The sequence below is a fragment of the Canis aureus genome, chromosome 12 (assembly GCF_053574225.1).
Source record: "Canis aureus isolate CA01 chromosome 12, VMU_Caureus_v.1.0, whole genome shotgun sequence".
Taxonomy (NCBI): domain Eukaryota; kingdom Metazoa; phylum Chordata; class Mammalia; order Carnivora; family Canidae; genus Canis; species Canis aureus.
Window position 1 is genome coordinate 12,175,167 of NC_135622.1, and position 23,046 is coordinate 12,198,212.

The 23,046-nt window shown below is 36.8% G+C and overlaps 2 protein-coding genes and 1 long non-coding RNA gene across 12 annotated transcripts in view; 1 reads left to right on the forward strand and 2 right to left on the reverse strand.

The window, feature by feature from the left end:
• SYCP1 (synaptonemal complex protein 1) overlaps positions 1-804 on the reverse strand; it is a 143,773-nt gene extending 142,969 nt beyond the window's left edge. The window contains exon 1 of one of the 6 annotated variants that reach the window (XM_077842750.1): positions 463-772. The gene's annotated coding sequence lies outside the window, so the exon portion shown is untranslated. Of the gene's footprint in view, positions 1-180; positions 204-462 lie in introns of those variants that run through there. The other 5 variants (XM_077842749.1, XM_077842748.1, XM_077842746.1 and 2 more) reach the window with 5 other exon arrangements.
• On the forward strand, positions 140-10,059 carry LOC144280579 (uncharacterized). Of its 2 annotated transcripts, XR_013349009.1 has the most exons (4): positions 140-254; positions 528-941; positions 8,007-8,179; positions 9,397-10,059. It is a non-coding gene; the product is annotated as an uncharacterized LOC144280579 (long non-coding RNA). The 2 variants fall into 2 exon arrangements; XR_013349008.1 differs by lacking the exons at positions 8,007-8,179; positions 9,397-10,059 and having other exon boundaries at positions 528-3,643.
• Positions 2,486-22,353, reverse strand: LOC144280576 (bile acid receptor-like). 4 transcript variants are annotated; one of them, XM_077842755.1, is made up of 12 exons: positions 22,057-22,353; positions 21,722-21,923; positions 16,228-16,338; positions 13,353-13,715; positions 11,450-11,590; positions 9,570-9,709; positions 9,374-9,478; positions 9,140-9,239; positions 8,001-8,123; positions 6,173-6,298; positions 5,906-6,019; positions 2,486-3,647 (listed from the first exon to the last, which is right to left on the reverse strand). In XM_077842755.1, exons 3-12 carry the CDS (start codon positions 16,289-16,291, stop codon positions 3,448-3,450), a joined length of 1,476 nt encoding a protein of 491 aa, XP_077698881.1. In that variant the 5' UTR covers positions 16,292-16,338; positions 21,722-21,923; positions 22,057-22,353; the 3' UTR covers positions 2,486-3,447. The 4 variants fall into 4 exon arrangements, with proteins under 4 accessions (XP_077698881.1, XP_077698882.1, XP_077698880.1 ...); XM_077842756.1 differs by lacking the exon at positions 21,722-21,923; XM_077842754.1 differs by having other exon boundaries at positions 21,722-22,353.
• Between the last annotated feature and the right edge of the window lie 693 nt (positions 22,354-23,046).

Consider the following 23,046-nt stretch of genomic DNA (forward strand, 5'->3'; position numbering starts at 1 on the left):
AATACACGCTCTATGCTTTATTTTAAAAAGCGATGTCTGTATAATAAATGCTATATAAAGGGGCTGGTGTAACCTCTGCTACAGTGTGAGTCTGCAGCGTCGCATCCCCGGGCTGTCAAAGTAAAAACCCTCCCGCAGTTGTTCCCAGCATCCCCCACCCCCAATGGCCACGCTGGCGACCTAGATGGGCCGGACGACTCCCAACGCAGATATCATGCCCGTGGCAGCCCCCAAAGCAAGCCCTAGCTCCACCAGTAAGTTGTATCGGCCCGCCGGGAACACTACCACAGGTTCTTAGAAAGCTGCGGGCTGCCTAGGAGGCGCTGGTGGGAAGGGGGAAGGGGGGAGGGGGAGGGGGGAGGGGGGCTGGGGGCGGGGGCACCTACTGCCGCAGGTGCGGAATCCAAACCGCGCCCTGCTCCGGGTTCCGTCAAGAACGGAACTCCGTAAGCCTGCGCTTACCTCTCAAGATTCAGGGAGAAACCGTGGGCTCGGCGCCCACGCGAACTACTTGCTGTGTCGCGTAGGTCAGCAGAAAGAATCACTACGAGCTTCTGCCTCCGAACCTCGGAAAAGGCGGGAAACCGCTCCACCTCGGCGGCCAGCCAGGAAGGACCCGGCGCTCGACGGTTTAACGGCTAAATAACGGTCGCTGGTGACGGTTTGCCAGGTTCCCGACTCTCGCGAGACTTTCCTCGACGCGGTCACAATCGCTTCTTCGCACGGGTTCTGTTTCTCTTTAGCGTCGATGTTCCGTAAGCGTCTGCTGTCGTCGGAGAATGCAAGGAAGGCTAGCCAGGACTACGATTGGTTGGAGGGGAGAGTTAAAAAAAATATATATATAGAAAAAAAAGAAAAACATTTCTGGTGTCCAAGAGTTCAATCTTAGGGAGGACAGTGTTGGGTAGAAGATGATAGCCAGGTTTTGTGATCACTTAAAGGTAATTTTGAAAGGGTGGTTAGGACACAGGGAAAGCGGCGCGGGAGGGGGCCTGGGGAGTCAGGAGAGGCTGCACCCAGCTGGTAGGCATGTCTTAGGGCTTCCCCCCAAACAAGAGAGTGACGAGCGAGAAAGAGCGGGCAGGATGGAATTCCTGACCGAGGGAAGGTAGGCGGCGGCCCTGTAGACGTGAGCGAGAGCGAGAGGAGCAGGAGCGTCCGAGAAGTGCGGCCTGGTGGGAAAACGCCAAGAGCTGAGGCTGCACGCTTGGCGGGTCCGACGTCTTGCCAGGGCTTTTGGGTTTTAACCTTCATGGATGGGGGCTCTTGAAGAGCTCCGAGTAGAAAGGGGGGTGAGCTCAAATTGAGAAGATTTGTAGTATGAAAAACGGGTTACGCACGCATATGGGACTGGAGTTATTTAAGGAGACTTTTTTGGGGGGCGGGCGGGGTGTGGGGAGACAGTTTTAATAGGCTAGGTTAGGGATCCCTGGGTGGCGCAGTGGTTTGGCGCCTGCCTTTGGCCCAGGGCGTGATCCTGGAGACCCGGGATCGAATCCCACGTTGGGCTCCTGGTGCATGGAGCCTGCTTCTCCCTCTGCCTGTGTCTCTGCCTCTCTCTCTCTCTCTCTCTCTCTCTCTCTCTCTCTGTGACCATCATAAATAAATAAATAAATAAATAAAAATTAAAAAAAAAAATAGGCTAGGTTAGCTGTGAGGAGCCGAGCCATTGGTAGTGGCGTGGAGATGAAGAAGAGGCCTCAAAATGTAAAAGATGTTTAGAAGTGAAACTGGATTTGATGGCTTTTTAATAGTAAGCAGTGAAAAGAGTCTAAGGTGACTGCTTGGCTCCACGCTGGGGCGAGTAAATACGATAAATATTCTGGTACCAAAGACCTAGGTTGAGCAATAAGATAATGAGTTCCATTTTGAACACATTTGACAGTGTTTTCTCACGTCTCCACGTAAGATAACATGTTTTTCCAAAAGACTTAAGTACTATTTTTATATAACCAATTGTGTTGTATAAATTTCATCTATGACGCATCATGGTTCATGCTAAAATTTAAAAGATCTTGAGCTGGAGACGCCTGGGTGGCTCAGCGGTTGAGCATCTGCCTTCAGCTCAGGTCATGATCCCGGGATCCTGGGATCAAGTCCCGCATCGGGCTCCCCGTAGGGAGCCTGTTTCTCCCTCTCCCTGTATTTCTGCCTCTCTGAGTGTCTCTCATGAATTAAATAAATAAATAAATAAATAAATAAATAAATAAATAAATAAATAAATAAAATTTAAAGATAAAATAAAATAAAACACAAAAAATTTTGAGCTGAAAAGATAATCCGAGTTAAGTCCTCCATTTTATGTTTAAGGAGTCTACATACCTTTAAAAAGACAAAATATTCCGAGAGATGATATGATCCCAGGTTTATGCCCAAGATACCCCATGAGGGCAATAATTAATACATTTAAATAAGATCTTTTTAAAGTTGAGGTATAAAGTCAATATTCCAGTTTTAAGTTTTATAATTGAAAAACAACTTTTGAAAACCAACTGCTTTATTGAAAACCAAAATGCTACTACTAGTAGTATTGAATTCATAATATTTTACTTAACACCAGTCTTCCAAAACAATAGTGCCACCGTAGAATTTCTCAATCTCATGTAATTCACATGAAATTTATTTTTACTAAGTAGTCTTCCTATCCTTACAAAGATTAAAATATTTGTGGAAAGTTTTCACTTTTTAAGGATTTCACTTTTTCTACAAAAGGTATTGGCAAAAGCGTCAAATATTGTCTAGCAGAATAACCAGTGAATTGTGCTAAATTTCCCAATTTATGTGAAAACATTTTAATGATTAGTCATTTTAACTTTTATCGATATCTCGCCATCACAGATTTTTAGAATGTGGACTTAAAGATTTCTCCTTAAAAAAAATTAAAAAATGGTAAGAGTTGAACAAAGTTTTGTTCCTCTTTAATAATTCATAAAATTCCAACAGGAATAAGTTCAAATGTTATTTCTTCATCCATCAATCTGGCCTAATTTAAATGAGGTTCACAAACTATCTTTATTCTGATTACAGTTGTTTCCACTAGATAGCCTTTCTCATGTCTATAATCCATATGTTTTCATTCAATTTTCTAGTAAAGGAGAAAAAGTAGAGTTTCTTCAGGTAAGAACTCTATTTAGCTTTATTTCCATTTAAAGGAACCATGTAGTAACATCATTGCTTCTTTGAGTCAAATCTTGAAGAGAATCCTAGATGTCCCTCTAGTGGTTGGTCCTATATTTCACAAAACTTGATGAGCACTGATAAAGTCCATTTTATGGTGATATATTGCTATAACAAACCTAGCAATCCGGTTTGTTTTTCAAAGCAGTTATCCTATGATGATAGAGTAAATAATCTAGATTTAGAAAGTTTTAAGGCAAACCACAACAACATTCTAAAATTTCAGCAATGTGAATACAAATTCCATTTCTCCAAGAGTAAACTAGCCAATTAGGGATCCTTTGCTTTCCAAGTGCTAAGTATTTCTGAGTAGTTGTGATTCAGCGTTCTCAGTTCAGTGAGCCTCCCTATGAGATGAGCAAAATGTTGTAGGTCTTCCGGATGATAAATTTTTGAATATTTGTACAAAATGTGTAAAATTGGTTCTTGTAAATTTTCCACATGTCGCTTATTTTTAAGGTGTGGACGATCTGAAAAACATCATCATATATATCTTAATGAATACTGGAAAGTGGTAGAAAATAATGAATTTAGAACAGTACAGTTTGTAAATAATCAAAAGAGCAAATATTTGCTGAACTCTTAATATATGCAAGATATTATGCTAAGTAACTTATTTCATGCAATGCCTTATTTAATCTTCATAGTATGCTATGAGTTAAGTTCTACTATTACCACTTTTTCTCAGACGAGCTTCATAAGATGCAGAGAAGAGAAGGGTCAGTAAGTGGTTGTAGGAATATAAGAGCAAGTTTCAAGCTTACTTGAAACTTAAAAAGATTAATTTCCTCAAGATCGATAGTAAGCAAAAGGCAAGCTTCCTAAGAACCTAGATATAAAACAGAAGAACCAACCAAGAATTTCTTAATGGTTAAGCAGCAATTATCTATCCAGGCATTGTGGTGGAGATACAGCAGTGAGCATAACAGACACAATTTCCTGCCCTTTTTAAGCTTATATCCTGACTTTGGGAGGAGTCGGTGAGAAGAGATATATTCACATTTTAAATAAAAATATAATATGACAATATAAGTGCTATGGACAAAAATAAACAGAGAAAGGAATAAGAATTTAGGGTAGAAGGGCAGTAGCTATTTTTAAAAGGATAATCAGAGGTAAGGTGACATTTAACAGAGATCTGAGATGAAGGAGAGAGGCATGTAGCTATCTGGGGAAAGAGCTTTCCAAACATATTTGTCCAACACAATACAACCTGTGGCAGGAACCTGCTTGACATTTTCAAGTAATACATGTTTCAAAAGTAATGTGGCGGTGGTGGTGTAAGCAAAAGGAACAGGAGTAGGCAATAATGGGAAGAATTCAGCTTTAATCTGTGTAGAACAGGAAGCCATGAAAGGGTTATGAGCAGAGAAATGAAATGATCTGGATTATGTTTTAAAGGAATAACTAGGGGGATCCCTGGGTGGCTCAGCAGTTTAGCACCTGCCTTCAGCCCAGGGCATGATCCTAGAGACCCGGGATCAAGTCCCACATTGGGCTCCCTGCATGGAGCCTGCTTCTGCCTCTGCCTTTGTCTCTGCCTCTCTCTCTCTCTCTGTGTGTCTCTCATGAAAAAATAAAATCTTTTTAAAAAATAAAAATAATAAAGGAAAACTGACTACTATATGGAGAATAGACTCTAGGGAGGCAAGGACAGAAACAGGAAAGCAAAAAAGGATACTAGTTTGAATTAAGGTAGCAGGGACAGAGTAAGAAGTGGTTGAGTTCTGAATATATTTTGAGGCTAGAGCTAACAGGAGGTGTTGCCTATTTGATAGAGCATAAGAGAAAGTAGTGAAGGATGACTTCACAAATTTTGGCTTGTGCAACTTGAAGGATGGAGATTCCGTTTAGTAAAGACGGAGGAATATTATAGGAGTTCAGGGGACAGATCGAGAGTTCACCTTGGGACATGTTAAATTTGATATGCCTACTACAAGTTGAAATCTTGAGTAAGCTATTTAGTGGAGCTTAGGAGAGCAGTTCAATGTGGTATATAACTTTGGGAGTTGTCAATATATAGATTATGTTTAAAGCCATGAGATAGGATGAAATTTCAAAGGGATCAAGTGTAGAAGAAAAAAGAACTGAACCCTAGGACACCCTTAACATTTATCTGTGTGGGAGATGAGGAGGAATTAACAAAGGGGTTGGAAAAAGCAGCCACTGAGGAGGAAAATCAAGAGCATGCGATGTCCTGGAAATCAAGGGGCGGGGGGAAATGTCTAGCAGGAGGGAGTGATCAACAGAAGCCAAGGGATGAAAGTTTTCCAAGAAAGAAGGAATTTTTTGCTCTGTCACATGAAGCTGATGGGCCAAGTACAATGAGAACTAAGATTGACCACTGTAAAAAAAATAATCAGCAATGCCAGATTACTGAAGATCTTGGACAAATTGTGGTGGAGTGGAAAGAAGGGAACAAAATATGGCTGCAGTGGGTTCAGGAATAAATGGGAGAAATAAAGGGGGGAGTATAGACAACTATAAAAAAATTCTGTAGAGTAGAACAGAGAAATGGGGAAAATAGCTGAAAGGGATTAGAAGTCAAGAAGGCATTTTTTTTTAATGCAAGAAATTACAGCATGTTCATAAACTGAAGAGAATTCTCTCAGAGAAAATTTTGATGAAACTAAATTGTTATATTTGGCATCAGTGAATAATAACCACAGATGTCATGATTTGATTGCCAAACTTAACCCAAATTTTTATTTCTGAATGGTTTTTTTACCTGAAAAAAACACGGTTGTTGCCGCAAGCAGAGCATATTCAATATTAGTAATATTAAGTTCACTCATTCTTCTATAGAAGTAAAACAGTGTAGTAATAAATTCTTCAGCAATACCTGAAAAGATTAATGTTAAATGTATTTTCATCAGACTATAGTGCAGAATCATATTACCGTTATAATCTTTTTCTCAAAGCAGAATAATGAAACATTGTATCTGGCCAATATTTTCCATCCAATATAATATTTTGTATTGTATGTAAATATTACCAGTCAGTGTAGTAGGAAGACAGTCTTCATTGTGAAATGTTTCCACAGAATAAATAACATTTCTATTATCACTCTGATTATGAAAATTCAGTGAATGATCTGAATGATCTGCTATTCTCATAGTACCTAGTAACAGGGAAAAACATAAAGTCTGATTTTTAAAAAAACTTTATACTGATAGTAAATTCAATCTCTCTAATCTTTTAGACAGGAAATATTCCCAACAAATGGTAGCTTTATAATTTTTATTACTGAAACATGAACTGAAATTAATAGTTCATATTTTATATAAATTTTGTGTAGAAAACTGCAAAAATATGCTTTCCATGATGCCATAATTTTTTTTAAAAAAAAAGGTTTTCTTTCAAAGAAAAGCAGCAAAAGACACGAACAGAAATCTCACAGAGGAAGACATAGACATGGCCAACAAGCACATGAGAAAATGCTCCACATCACTTGCCATCAGGGAAATACAAATCAAAACCACAATGAGATACCACCTCACACCAGAGAGAATGGGGAAAATTAACAAGGCAGGAAACCACAAATGTTGGAGAGGATGTGGAGAAAGGGGAACCCTCTTGCACTATTGGTGGAATGTGAACTGGTGCAGCCACTCTGGAAAACTGTGTGGAGGTTCCTCAAAGAGTTAAAAATAGATCTGCCCTATGACCCAGCAATTGCACTGTTGGGGATTTACCCCAAAGATACAGATGCAATGAAACGCCGGGACACCTGCACCCCAATGTATATAGCAGCAATGTCCCCAATAGCCAAACTGTGGAAGGAGCCTCGGTGTCCATCGAATGATGAATGGATAAAGAAGATGTGGTTTATGGATACAATGGAATATTACTCAGCCATTAGAAATGACAAATACCCACCATGTGCTTCGACGTGGATGGAACTGGAGGGTATTATGCTGAGTGAAATAAGTCAATCGGAGAAGGACAAACATTATATGTTCTCATTCATTTGGGGAATATAAATAATAGTGAAAGGGAATAGAGGGGAAGGGAGAAGAAACGGGTAGGAAATATCAGAAAAGGAGACAGAACATAAAGACTCCTAATTCTGGGAAACGAACTAGGGGTGGTGGAAGGGGAGGAGGGCGGGGGTGGGGGTGAATGGGTGACGGGCACTGACGGGGGCACTTGACAGGATGAGAACTGGGTGTTATTCTGTATGTTGGCAAATTGAACACCAATAAAAAATAAATTTATTAAAAAAGAAGATGTGGTCTATGTATACAATGGAATATTACTCAGCCATTAGAAACTACAAATACCCACCATTTGCTTCGACGTGGATGGAACTGGAGGGTATTCTGCTGAGTGAAATAAGTCAATCAGAGGACAAACATTATATGGTCTCATTCATTTGGGGAATATAAAAAATAGTGAAAGGGAATAAAGGGGAAAGGAGAAAAAATGAGAGGGAAATATCAGAAAGGGAGACAGAACATGAGAGACTCCTAACTCTGGGAAACGAACTAGGGGTGGTGGAAGGGGAGGTGGGCGGGGGGTGGGGGTGATTGGGTGATGGGCACTGAGGTGAGCTCTTGACGGGATGAGCACTGGGTGTTATTCTATATGTTGGCAAGTTGAACACCAATAAAAAATAAATTTATTAAAAATAAATAAAAATAATAAAAAAGAAAAGAAAAGCAGCTTAAAAGCTAGACCAATGAATTGGAAAAACTACTATGAAGTGCTTATTCATAACTACACTAGAAAAACAAAAATATAATTAAAAAATAATGTGTAATTTATTGCCATATTTTATAGTAACTGTTAACATTAAGATTGAATTGATTGGCCTTTTTTACTTTCAGAAGCTGATGAAAGACATTGTTTCTGACTGTAAAGTTGGGCCCCATGAAGGAACATCACTTCAGTTTTTGATCCTTTGCGTAATGCAGTCTGGTCCTCAATTGTCAAATTTTCAAATCCTTGAAGAAAAGATCACATAGTTGTTTGAAATCAATAATGAAAAGAAAATGTTCAGGTGTATGATTTAATATTTTTAATTATTCATTTAGTTATAATAGAATCCTGTATGTTTCCCTAGAATAATCACTATTTGTAACTTCAAATCTGAACAAAATTCTTGATTCCACGTGGTAGTATTTTGGAGCACTTTCATCAGAACTTGTAATACTTTAATATGAGATTTAATAAGAGCAAATGAAACACAGTTTAGCCTCAAATAATTTATTTTTACAGTGAGTTATCTACATGTAAATAGTTCTATTTTGGCCAACTGTAGCTTTATTTTTTCATATTGTAGAGGCAATTTTATTTCATATTTTATATAAAAAACAAAAAGTTTATTTCGAAACATTAAAAGATAACAATCATCATTTGTCTTGCTCTACATCTTTAGGGTCATTTAATATTTTTAAATATTTATATTTTCAACCACCTGATTGTTTTTGCTTTGTTTTGTTTTTAGAGAGAGAGAGTGCAGAAGAGGAGGGGAGGCGCAGAGGTAGAGGGATAGTAGGGCTAGAACTCACGACCTGAGATCATGACCTGAGCGGAAATCAAGAGTGGGATGCTTAACCAACTGAGCCACAAAAGCACCACCCCCACACCTGATTATTTAAAGCAGACAAAATGAATATGTTTTTGCATTTGGAAGCAGATTTGGTAGAAAAATAGAGGTTTTTGTTTTCCTAAAATGTCCCGGTTCTTTAAAACAGGGAACTTCTTTGAGGGGTCAGCCCAGGTGGCTCAGCGGTTTAGTGCCACCTTCAGCCCAGGGTGTGATCCTCGAGACCCGGGATCGAGTCCTGAGTCGGGCTCCCTACATGGAGCCTGCTTCTCCCTCTGCTTGTGTCTCTGCCTCTCTGTGTGTGTGTCTCTCATGAATGAATGAATAAATAAAACCTTTAAAAAATAAAACAGGGAACTTTTTAAAAATTAAATATTAAATTACTTTTTTTTCCAAAGGTAAAGTGATTACCTGGGAGTTCCTTGGTAAAATCTATTAACCCCTGTAGGTGTAGAACCACTGTCTCTGAGAGTCGCAAAAAGCTCAGTTCAGGATTTGCATACTTCTGCAGCTAGCCAACAAAAAGAAATAAGATTAACATATTTTATTTCTTTCAACTAACTGTTTAAATCTTTAACTTTCATGTTTATGCTCTTATTTTCTAACATAATTAGCTATAAATTATTTCTTGTGATTAACACATACAAATTTCTTTGTTTCCTCCAAAGGAATTGTATATTTTTGATGAGCAGCCACAATGTTATTAATGAGCTGATGTTCCTCTTGAGTTAGTTCCACGCTCTCCTTAATCTATAAGAAAACATAAGGGAAAAACTATAATGAATTATTATTAAGCAAAACATGTCATCATTAAAGAAACGAGAAATTTTGTGAGTCTTGCCACTTTTCCAGATCTAGTGGTGGATGATACAAGCTTGTCTACTCCTTCCTCTTCCACTTTGATGCTAGAGTAAAAACTGTTCTTCTGTTTAAAGTTCTTTCGAAGTCTCTTTGATTTGCATTGGATTTCTGTGAGCAAACCTGTGATATTACAATTCATATAAAATGTTTTAGGTATGGCAAATAACATAGGATTTGATGTAAGTTGTCTTATACTGTATACACGTATAATCATAGACTTGTCTTTTCATGAAGAACATTTCATTTTTGGCACATATGTACACAGCAGTTAAATTTACTACATTACTTTCTCCTTTTCCTTCCATAAGTACCCTCTACCTAAAAGTACACAGTCATCCTAAATATAAGTTGAAAATCAATTTTGCAACTCCAAATCATACATTTAGACCTTTTTATATTAGATAAATTTCCATATAAAGTATATCTTGGAAATGACATAAAATATCAATTGATATAACAGTTCAACTACCTTATCTTTTTTTTTTTTTTTTTTTATGATAGTCACAGAGAGAGAGAGAGAGAGAGGCAGAGACATAGGCAGAGGGAGAAGCAGGCTCCATCCACCGGGAGCCCGACGTGGGATTCGATCCCGGGTCTCCAGGATCGCGCCCTGGGCCAAAGGCAGGCGCCAAACCGCTGCGCCACCCAGGGATCCCTCAACTACCTTATCTATGAGCTTTTTTTCTTTGATTTTTATATAAGGTCAAGAGAATATTTTGTGATTTTGTTAAATGAGCTAAGTCAATTTTTTCCTAATAAGACAAGACAATGGCATTTGTTATGGCAGCCTGAGCAGTCTCAGACAGGGATAAAGTAAAGGATTCAGTCTGGTTGGATAGGATAATCTTAAGATCTACTCCAATCCTGAAATTTTTTTTAAAGATTTTTAAGTAATCTCTATCCCCAATATGGGGCTCAAATTCACAACCCTTGAAATCAAAAGTCACATAGTCCACCAACTGAGCTAGCTAGTCAGGCAGCCCTGACTCCAGAATTTTAAAGAATAGGAATCCTTTCGGTCAAAAACTTGAAAGAGCTTTGATTTTATTAAAATAAGCATATAATATAAACAACATTGCACTGGTGTTTGTTTAACAGGAGTATAGTGTAATAAAAATTAAAGAATATTATCATAGCAGTTGGAGGTGGATTGAACTAAAAAGAGATAATGAAGAAATAGCCATGAAATTAATATAATAGTATAAGTGCAAGATAGTAAGAGTTTGTACCAGGCTAGCTTAGATATGAAAAGATAACACTAATAGTACCTTATTAAGAAAAATGAATTTTGAAATCACCATGACATTTTGGGCCCTGGAAAATAGGAGGAATTGAGGAAATAATGCCAAAATCTTGGTACTACTCTGAAGATTACAAGACATCATGTAATGTATAAGCTAAAAGTATTGTGAATGTAGAAGGAACTTAACCAAGGTACCCTTCTGCCTGTTGAGTTGGGTTTTGACACCTATGATGAGTTAGTAGGCTCTACATACCTAGTTATCATGTAGGCTGCTAAAAATATAAGACCAAAGAAGGGGAACTACTAATTTAAAATTCTGCTCTTTACAGATACGTAACTTTAAGTAAATATGAAAATTCAAGGATTTCCAATGAAGACGAACATACTAGTATTGCCAAAATTAAAGCAGTACAGTATAGAATAGGGTTTATGGAAATAATTACCTAGATTGGTTACCAGTTATCCTAATCTATCAGTTGGTAGAAAAATAGCTTAAATCTAGACAAAATGTTAATGTTCAAATTGATAACTTGAAAAATGCATTATGTTGTCAATAAAGTAAGAAAAAGTAAAATCCCCCCAAAAAAGAACCCCCAGAGTCAATAAATAACACTTACATTCTGCCAACATTCCCACTGCCTTACACTTTTTCAGTCTGCACTCTTGACATTTCCTACGCATGTACATGTCCATTTCACAGTGGCCACCATTCTTGCAATGATATACTGCATTTTTGGTAATGCTACGTCGAAAAAAACCTAATGACAAAAAAAATTATTTTTAAAATTTTACTTTAGATCTTTTCAGTTTTTACTACCTTCCTAGTAAAGTAATAAAAATAAATTATTTCAATAAAATGTTTTTTTCCATCAATAAGAATTGGTTTAATATACATTTATATTACCTCATGATTGATATCTTCTAATCCCAAGATTGTTCCTTTCAATAATCACATCTTTAAATAGTTCCATCACATTACGATAACTTTCTATTTTATTATGGTTATATCATCTAAAAGCATTTTTACGACTCTATTGTACAGAATGCCAAGATTCCATGAAGCATCTTTCAAGATGCACTTGAAAGAATATATGGTCATGTAAAACTAGAAGGAAAATCTCTCTTCTTCTCTCCTCATATTTCCACTTCAAAACTTACTCCTCTATCCTCCTTCCTTTCTTAGCACTCCCAAGGATGAGAAAATATTTTTTGGTTATTTGGTCTGAGACATTGAATAGGCTGTGTTATGTGTATGTGTGTTTTGGTAGAGGTGTTTATATTTTCTTTCTCTTCCTAAATCCTTCCATAGCAGTCCCCCTTCCCAACTCCTCTTTCATTACCCATTCCAATGCAACAATCCCTGTATCTTCCTTAATCTATTCCAAGCAGTAAAGTTGATAAGCTTTGTCAATGCCCCCATACAGACCTGTGATGCCTTTTTCTGTAGAGAGTGAGAGTTTCATGCATTAGATTCATCAAAGGGAATAGAAAGCTCGGCCTATGCCGAGCTCTTCTACCTAGCTATATGCCTCCTCTTCTACCTAGCTTTAACGGCAAGGCCTTGCATTTTAAGAGTAAGCAAATATTTGCCCAGTTATTCTATTCATGAAGCTGGTACCTCATTTTCCACAGTCTTCATTTGGCTATTCTTTGTGACCGGTGAGTTATGAAATTCTAACAGTAAATGTTCACCCTGAACTTCCAACAGACCTGTTTACCAAGTGCTGCATCAGCCTAATCATTTCCAGGTTCTGTCCCAACATTGCATTTGTAAACAAAAACAATGCAGAAGTGTTTCAAAACTTCATCGAGGACTATTTCACTCTGAAAACTTCATTGTCAATGATGATCTTCACTTGCAAACCCCCCATTTGTTTTCAAAAAAAGCATTCAAAGAAATTAAAATAGAATCATAGAAGTCATTTAATTCAAATTCCCTTATAATGTATGAATTATATCAACCACATGAGAAGATATAATAGTTAATGTTTAGATATTTTTTGAATCATTTTTTTAAAAAGATTTATTTACATACTTACTTACTTACTTACTTGAGACAGAGCAAGCGCCCTGGCATATGCATGGGGCAGGGACAAACAGACTCTGAGCCAAGTGCAGAGCCCCACTCAGGGCACAATCCCACCATCCAAGGTCACAACCTGAGCTGAAACCAAGAGCCAGTTGCCCAACTGACTGAGCCACCCAGGCACCCCTAAAAATCATTTTCTATTCCAATATCAGATTCATCTAAGAACATAGCTTCTATGTATAAATGTTAGATTTTATATTTATTTTTTTATTTTATATTTAAATGTAAGTTTTTCATCAAAAATAAAACCAAATCAAAACTTTATTACATTCCATTTTCATGTCTTTTATGACACAGATTACCTTTAAAGGTATCAATGGCTCTCCCCGGTTTTATTTTTCACACTTTAAAAAGTAAGAGTATTCTTACATGCCTAAAATTTCATGACTCTTCAGAGAACACTAGGACTTCAGTTTTAACTTTATCCTTACCTTTGCAACCTTCACAAGTAAGCGCATTATAATGATATCCTGATGCTTTATCACCACAAACTACACAGAGTTCTTCCTGTCGCTTAAGCCGAATAGAAGAATGCGTTAGGCTGGACCTTTTAATTCCAGAGTATCCATCTTCAGCATCATGGTCAACCACAAAGGTGGGTTTGCTTAATTCATAGGAACCAAATCCACATTCTCCACCACTGAACTGTGGATCCAAGCTATAAGAGCTGAAGTGACTTTGTAAAGATTGGGTCTGTAGAGCTGACGGAAACTGGACAGTAGAATACTGGCAATAAGGTGATTCTTGAAAATCAGTGTCGTGCAGCTGATAATTGATTTGCTCTGGCAGAATATCTATTTTTACCATAAAAAAAAAAACAAATGGTAAAAATCAAAATTTCATAATTGTTTTCAAATGTCAAAGAGTTTTATGCTCAACAGTGAGTACCACATGTCCACTACATCCCAGGAACTTGCTGTCCAGCATGAGAAGGAGGTAGTAAACTGAATTGCAATGCATCAGGAGTACTGCCATCCCCGTGGTATGCAGAGGTTGCTCAGGAGCTGAGAGAAAGGGCAGCTAATGGCCTGCATAACAATCCAGTCTCCTTTCATTTTTTTTTTTTAAGATTTTATTTATTCATGAGAGCCAGAGAGAGAGAGACAGAGAGGCAGAGACACAGGCAGAGGGAGAAGCAGGCTCCATGCAGGGAGCCCGACGTGGTACTCAATTCTGGGACTCCAGGATCACGCCCTGGGCCGAAGGCAGACGCTAAACCACTGAGCCCCCCGGGGCTGCCCCTCCAGTCTCCTTTCTTAAATAGAAATGCATTATTTCCCATGGTTTGAAAAGAAAGAAGGGTCTCCCCATCTTTTGCATTTCCCTTGTGTGGATACAACTGTTTGCAGTACAGTCAGGTCGGTAAAAGAGATAAATTAGTAAATTATCCCACTCCCCCCAAAAAAATCAAACTAAAATACAATTTTACCAACTACCTCGTTATTTCAAGCAAAAAAAAAAAAAAAAAGTTTTCTTTTGGACTCTGCATTTAATATACCTTAACATTCTCCTTTGCCATTTGTAGACCTGATTTAAATTACTAGTTTCTTTTGTGTTTTGTTGACTATCAATTCTAACCAGCAATTATCTGGAGATAAATTCACCTACCTCACTAGGTTACTATAAGGATGAAACAAAATAGGGTATGCAAAAGCATATATAATATATAAAATGATGCTTAATGAATATCATTATTATAATTATCAGAAGCTCCCAACACCAACTTACTTTCTTTTTTGAGATGTATTTATTTATTTCAGGGAGAGAGAATGAGAGAGTGCATGCCCCAACTGGGGGAAGGGCAGAAGGAGAGAGAGAGTCTTTGGGCAGACTCTCCACTGACCAAGGAGCCTGATACAGGGCTTGATTCCCAGACTCTAAGATCTTGCCCTCAACCAAAATCAAGAGCTGGCTGCTTAACTGGACTGAGCCACCCAGGCACCAAAAATTTAAACTTACTTTCTGCTTTCAGGAAAACCTCTTTCTTTCTTTTTTTTTTTTTTTTTTTTTAAGATTTATTTGTTCATGAGAGACACAGAGAGAGAGGCAGAGACACAGGCAGAGGGAGAAGCAGGCTCCATGCAGGGAGCCCGATGTGGGACTTGACCCTGGTTCTCCAGGATCAGGCCCTGGGCCAAAGGCAGCATTAAACCACTGAACCACCCGGGCTGCACCTGCTTTCAGGAAAATTTCTAAATCTAAATTCAGAAAATTGGCTCCAAAAGGACCCAGAAATACTGAGTTGCTCTATATCTGTAACTAGTAATATTTATACTTTTCCTGATACTGAGGTGATTAAACTTACTTTTAACCTCAAAATTCTACCACCAAGATTGGTAAACAGTATAATTTTTATTAACTCACATAAATCACTTGCAAACTTACAGCCTTCAGTCTAACGCTAACTGTTGAATAAATATTAATGACAGCCTAATATAAAAAAGAAAGGCTATCAGTAAAAACAATAACTTTTTTTAAAGATGAGGGCCCTTCTTGAATGAGTGTCAAAAGACTGCATGGAGAATACTAACTGATTTTCCATTGGCATGGAAATTAGAATGGAGACCCTAACCCTAACCTTCACTCTAAAAGAAAACTGCATTTAAAAATAAATTTATCTTATTGCCTTAGTCTTTTCAGAGAAAATTCCTATTGTATCCTGCATTGTTTCTATTTTGTTCCCTTTGCTAGAAATCTTACAGTAAGATGAAAATTTCAAGGATACTTAATAGCTACTCTGAGCCACATTTACTAAATTGCTTGTGATCTAGCTTCAACTAGCCCTAAAATAACTTCTAATTTGCATGTTAATTCAAATTTTAAAAATTAAATACAATTTTAAGCTATCATGCATTTCCCTCTTTACATCTGATCCTGGCTTACAACATTGTAGTATTACTGATTTTTTTGTAATTAATTATATTCTTTTATTGTTTTTTTATTTTAATTCCTCTAATAGGAAATAATGTAAAATCATTGATGTACTTGTTAATTTCTCTTTTAAAAAACTCTGTAATTAACCATAATGTCACACCAAAAGTGTTTTATTAACACTGTAGTGGGGATCCCTGGGTGGCGCAGCGGTTTGGCGCCTGCCTTTGGCCCAGGGCGCGATCCTGGAGACCCGGGATCGAATCCCACGTCAGGCTCCCGGTGCATGGAGCCTGCTTCTCCCTCTGCCTGTGTCTCTGCCTCATTCTCTCTCTCTCTGTGTGTGACTATCACAAATAAATAAAAATTAAAAAAAAAAATTAAAAAAAAAAAACACTGTAGTGTTTATTAATACTATAGCTTTTTGTTACATACCATAGTACTGCACTGGTTCAGCAAGACAGTACCCATCAGATGTAGTGACATAAGTATTTGCCATTCTCTGCTCCAATTCTCACTTATTCATCAGTGAATGCTGAAATAGAACTAAAGGAAACAAAATTTTTGTAAGCTATTTAAAAGTATGACTATCAAATCAGCATGATTTTATAAAAAGTAAAATACTATTTTTGAAAAATAGTTTAGTAGAATCTATACATTAGACATATTTATCCTTTAACTGGAAAAATATTTTTGTATCTCTACACACCAAATTATTAGTTCTGCCAGTTTCTTATTCCTCAGCTCTTTACAAATAACTCAGTAATTCTTGGTAATAATCAAGGTGGCTTTTGAAAGTGTACCAAGCTTTCATGTTAGGCTTCATACACTGCTTTCACCACTTATTTATGGGTTATTCAGTAAATCTCCTTAAACCTTAGTTTCGTCATTTGTGAAAGAAAAATAATTAAAAACCTGTAGCAAAATTGCTGGGAGAGTTTAGTTAATGCATGTAAAACCCAGAAGTTCTTGTCTTAATAACTGATTCTCATAATTGCTATTCTTTTTTTTTTAGATTTTATTTATTTATTCATGAGAGAGTCAGAGACACAAACACAGGGAGAAGCAGGCTCCCTGCAGGGAGCCCAATGCAGGACTTGATCCCAGGACCCCAGGGTCACGACCTGAGCCAAAAGCAGATGCTCAACCCTGAGCCACCCAGGCATCCCTCATAATTGCTATTCTAATAATTTCAAGATCTCAGTGTTCAAATTTAGGTGAATTAAGAAGAAAAATTAGACTTTTTTCATGAAGGAAATTAAGGAATAGGAAAAAATCGCTTTCATAGCACTTGTTTTAATCTAAGTCCTCTCTAAATATTTTTCATAGCCCTAAACCCTGGAACATTAATTTTGATCCTGCTTGACTAAATAAATTTTATTTTTTTATTTAAAAAAGTTTATGGGGGCAGCCCCAGTAGCACAGCAGTTTAGCGCCGCCTGTAGCCCAGAGTGTGATCCTGGAGATCCGGGATCCAGTCCCACATCGGGTTCCCTGCATGGAGCCTGCTTCTCCCTCTGCCTGTGTCCCTGCCTCCCTCTCTCTCTCTCTCTCTCTCTCTCTCTCTGTGTGTCTCAATAAATAAAATCATAAATAAATAAATAAATAAATAAATAAATAAAAGTTTGTGGGTTACTGGAAAAAGTGTTTTATTTTTAATAATAAAGCCTAAAAACTAAAATGAACCACTCAGGAAACAACAGATGTTGGCGAGGATGAAGAGAAAGGGGAACCTTCTTACACTGCTGGTGGGAATACAAAGTGATGCAGACACCCTGGAAAAGACTATGGAGGTTCCTCAAAAAGTTAAAAATAGAACGATCCTGTAACCCAGCAATTGCACTACTAGATATTTATCCAAAGGATACAAACATAGTGATTTGAAGTGGCACATGAACCCCAAAGTATATAGCAGCAACATCCACAATAGCCAAAATATGGGAAGAGCCCAGATGTCCATCACCAGATGAATGAATAAAGAATATGTGGTGTATGTACAATGGAATATTACTCAGCCATCAAAAAGAATGAAATCTTGCCATTTGCAATGATGTGGATGGAACTAGAGAGTATTATACTAAGCGAAATAAGTGAACATAGGGAAAGGGAAAGAAAAATAAGATGAAAACAGGGAGGCAAACCATTAGAGACTCTCAACTATAGAAAACAAACAGGGTTGCTAGAGGGGAGGTGGGTGGGGGGATGGGGTAACTGGGTGATGGGCATTAAGGAGGGCACTTAGTGAGCATTGGATGTTATAGGCAACTGAGGAATCACTAAGTTCTACACCTAAAACTAATAATACAGTATATATTAACTAAACTGAATTTAAATTTAAAATTTTTTTAAAAAGGTAAAGCCTAAAAATCATAAGCTATTATGAGAAAAGATTATTCAAAATCTAAGACTATCCCTTAACAGGAAAAGCTATTTATTTTTATTTCCTAGAAAGGAACTCCAAAAATTTGAATTAACTTAAACAGGAAATCACAGTTTAAGAAACTGAAGATCACTCTAGATTCCATCGTCTTTTATAGCTTTATCCTTTCTATTAAAGATAAAGATTATTTTCACCCTTAAAAAGAATACTAAAAAAGAAAGAAAATGGGTTTTAAATAATGCAAAAAATTTATGTGACAAACTTCTTAGCCTCTGAGATTATATTGAAAAACCTTTTTCTTTGATTTATTATTCATGTGAGGGCTTCGTGGCTGAGGTTTCCATATCCATGAAGATGATTTAAATAGTATTATCTCTGAAATTTTTCCCTTTTATCATCTAATAGAAAGTTTGTTCCTTTATCTTTTTTTTTTTTTTTTTTTTTTTTTTTTTAAGATTTTCTTCATGAGAGACAGAGAGAGGCAGAGACACAGGCAGAGGGAGAAGCAGGCTTCCTGCAGGGAGCCCAATGCAGGACTCAATCCCAGGACCCTGGGATCGCAACCTGAGCCAAAGGCAGATGCTCAAACACTGAGCCACCAAGGCACCCATATGTAATGTTCCTTTAAAAGTGCTTAAATCTCCGTCTTCTGACAACATAGCACCAGTCCTATAGAATGAGCACTGGATGGAAGAGATGAAGCAAAAGCAGCGCCCCCAAATAAGCAAAACTTCAATATGAAGTTTTCCTTGAAAAGTCACGACTAAAATCAATAAAATCTATCAGTCTACACTTCTGTTTCTTTTTTAACTTTTATTTATTTATGATAGTCACACACAGAGAGAGAGAGAGGCAGAGACATAGGCAGAGGGAGAAGCAGGCTCGATGCACCGGGAGCCCGACGTGGGATTCGATCCAGCGTCTCCAGGATCACGCCCTGGGCCAAAGGCAGGCGCCAAACCGCTGCGCCATCCAGGGATCCCTACACTTCTATATCTATATTGCAACAGGTCAGTTGACTCTTCATAGAAAAAATAATTCTGAATGCTATCCATTTAATTTGTGTGATACTTTGTAGCAATGGTCCTGTTCAGTTCTTTCCAAACTTCTCTTTTGAGCGTCAGTTAGATTTTAGAAAACTATGTGAAAACTTGAAGTTGTTATTCACCCTTCATCTAAAGTGGCTGCACTTACTACCCTTAGGCTTCAAATAATATTGAATATTTTAAGAGGACTGAAAATTATTAAGTATTTGGTATTACTTAGAGACTTTGCTGAGAGTTTGAAAAATAATTTAGAATGGGGATCCCCGGGTGGCGCAGCGGTTTGGCGCCTGCCTTTGGCCCAGGGCGCGATCCTGGAGACCTGGGATGGAATCCCACGTCAGGCTCCCGGTGCATGGAGCCTGCTTCTCCCTCTGCCTGTGTCTCTGCCTCTCTGTGTGTGTGTGTGTGTGTGTGTGTGTGTGTGTGTGTGTGTGTGTGACTATCATAAATTTTTAAAAAATCGACAGTATTATACTTTAAAAAAAAAGAAAAATAATTTAGAATGAACATAGGTAGCTCACTAAAACAAAATTGATGATACCCTGACAAAGACACACCGTAGGTATCTTATAGTGACTTATAAGTGATCCTGTAGTGAGCCACAATCAGGATTCAAATTGTAAATAACAATGTTGTGAAACCAAGTCCTTCCAATACTGGTAAGTAAACACCCAAAAGATTTATTTAAGTAATCTCTACACCCAAAGTGGGGTTCAACCCACGACCCCGAAATCAAAAGTGGCATGCTCTTCCAACTAAGCCAGCCAGCACCCCATAGCAGACCTTTTTTTATGGACTAGTTATCCAGGGCATACATGGGACATATACATAAATAAGCTTTTGATTACAAATATGCCTTTTAAAATATGAAATATTAACCTCTTTTATAAGTTCATAGTAATACTGTGTTATTTTCTACATAAAATTTTTCACCAATTAGATGTTCTTGAGCTTTTAGATATTTAATAGAAGTATTATGTATGCATAATAAAACAAAATCTTCAGAAATAAACTATTCATACAATTAGTTTAAGAACACTTAAGTAGATTATAAATAGCATAGAGGGAGGTATATAATCAAAAACTTCCTATCTTATTAAAGAAAAAAGTTACAATAGGCCTGAAGTGATCCTGTTTTGTTATCTTTCCTAGTAAATATTTATTTAAAAACAAAAATAACTCAGTTAAGAGAGGAGCTTTTATCAAGAAGATCAATTTGGCATGGGCAAAGTCTGTATTTTTTTCATTAAAAATTTAATTATATTAAAAAGCTATAGTTTTCATAGATTACAATAGCTATTTTACTGAAGAGATGCTTAATTGCAGAAATGAATTTGCTTCTCCCCTGCCTTAACTAGAAATTATGCTTAGTAAATCTTCATATAGCTGGAACATTAACAGGAAAAACATATGGACTCCTGAGAACTATTTCTACATGTTAAAAGAATTTTACTATTTTTACATTTTTACTCTTGCAATATATGTCACTTGAATCATGAATAATGCATTGCATAAAATTAATATAACTGAAAAGTAGATGGCTTCACAAGAAAAACATTTCAGTTTTCATGAGTAGCCTCTACTTTAAAAAACGAATGATAGTGCTCTATGATGCATAATTATAAACAAGTTTTTCATAGCAGAGCTTCTTTTTTTTTTTTTTTTTCATAGCAGAGCTTCTTTGAGTCAAAATTCTCTGAGCTTATTGGAACCAAGGAAATTGAAAATGAAAAGGATATATTTGAATAACAGCACAAATTAAGGCTTCTTGATTCCTTTATACAAATCTGTCCTTTAACCTTAGAATACTGGGAGGATTTTACAGTCTGAAATCTTCACATAGAGTTTTATTATATAGTTTTATTGAAATGCAATTTACATAACATAAAATTCACTCTTTTAAAATGTACATTTCTTGGTTTTTAGAATATTCACAGAGTATGCAACTATAACCACCATCTAATTCCAGAGCATTATTATTACTGCAAAATGAAATCCCACGCCCGTAAGCAGTCACTCCCCATTCTCTACCCACCCTCCCATCCCTAGCAACCACCAATCCACTTTCTGTGTTTCTATGTATTTGCCTATTCATATAAATGGAATCATACAATTCTATATATAGTTTTAAATGAAAAAGGTATTTAATTAATATTATTGCAAGTAATTTCCACAGCTTAAGAAAAATAGAGAAATCAGACTATACATTTAGAAAATTCAAGACTATGAAATTAATATATATCTCCAGAGATATAGAAATATATTTTGCATCTATTTACCTAATTTGGAAGAATTTTTATAATTAGCATTTGGAATAGAAGTGTAATCCCCTAAACACACCTTTATCAGAACATATTTATTTCAAGTTGCCTTGAATTCACATATAACCTAAAAAAATAAAATAAATAATTTTCAAAAAATAAAATTTTAAGAATAAGTTCTTGATTGAAAACTAGTTTCATTTTTAAAATGTAAGAGTAAATATCACTATGAATCAACTTACATTATTACATCAAATGTCCAAATGTCCTGAAGTCCAACTACAGTCCAAAATTGCCTTGTCATTCTTCAGGGAAAACCAAACCACTGTGTAATCCACTTAGATTTCCTTTTTTCAAGGGGCAAATGCTTTTTATAGCTTGAGTATGGTAGTAACAACAATTGGCTTATTCACTTTGCAGAAGCTAAATTAACAATGGTGGAAACTAAAGAAGTCCAAAAATACCTTTAACATCTTAGAGTTTAAGAATAGTCTCAATTGCCAAAAAATTAACATTCATATTTGACACAGCATAAAATTATAAAATTTTGGTTTTTGAGAGAAGACAAAATACTCACAGTTGAATGATATTACAAGACTGTCCTTTTCTTCACAAATCAAGTATAGAGAGATTTAACGACGACTTCAATTTTCCAGCTGGAGCAAACTGGACCTTTTCCCCTATTTATCAAGGAGCCGAGAGGGGGGCACTCTGCGTACACTTAGGCTCCAGACACTCTGCAGAGCAACTCTTCAGCTCTATCTCAGAGACAAACTTCCCACACAGTCCTCTCTTGGGTCAAAACAAGGGCAGTTATTATTTGACATAAATCAAATAATAACCAGATCATCAGGGATAGAGGTCCTTGGGACCTTCAGGTCACACTCTCCCAGAGTTCTTTATTGTTTACTTAATAAATATTTTGTTTTCTTGATTAAATTTGACATTCTTCCATTTTGGTTGCAAAACACTGGCTCTCTAGAAACTCCTAAGCAATATGCACAGAAAAGGAAAACCCCTCATTAATTCAAACTCTACTAATACAGGTGTTATAACAATTCAACTTGAAGTTAATTGCCGCATTACCTACCCAAAAAAGGTGTTAATCCACTTAGAAATGTGAATAATAATTCAGACTGGTACATCATATGTGTATAAGTCACCTAGTCCAACCCTCTTAATTTTTTGGCTCAGAAAAACTGCAACACAGATAGATAACCATGTTCAAGTTCTTATAGCTAGTTAGTAGCAGAAGTAAACCTCCATGAAAATGCAAGCAGTTGGACAGGATATATATATAAGTTCACTATAATTTTTAATATCATTTACATAAAGTTTGTTGGATACCAGGCTCATAGTCTCACCCCTGGAAAGCATTTCTACAGAGGCAAGGTTACAAATGCATTCCACCACTAAACTCCAATTCTCTACTAATCACACTTCCTCTGACTCACCTATTTTACAGGACTCTAGGCTCTAGGCTCTAGTCTCTGTCCTCCCAGTTCTACTTTTGCATTAGTGGCACAGGAAACACTTTTCTATCTTTCTTGGCATCTGATCTCAGTCC

Excerpts from the sequence above, each read along its gene's own strand:
- LOC144280576 (XM_077842756.1), bottom strand. The coding sequence starts at position 16,291 with ATGGCAAATACTTATGTCACTACATCTGATGGGTACTGTCTTGCTGAA. Across the intron at positions 9,479-9,569 it reads CCACTAGATCTGGAAAAGTG|ATTAAGGAGAGCGTGGAACT; the intron begins GCAAGACTCACA and ends GTTTTCTTATAG. Across the intron at positions 9,240-9,373 it reads TGGAGGAAACAAAGAAATTT|CTGCAGAAGTATGCAAATCC; the intron begins GTATGTGTTAAT and ends TTTGTTGGCTAG.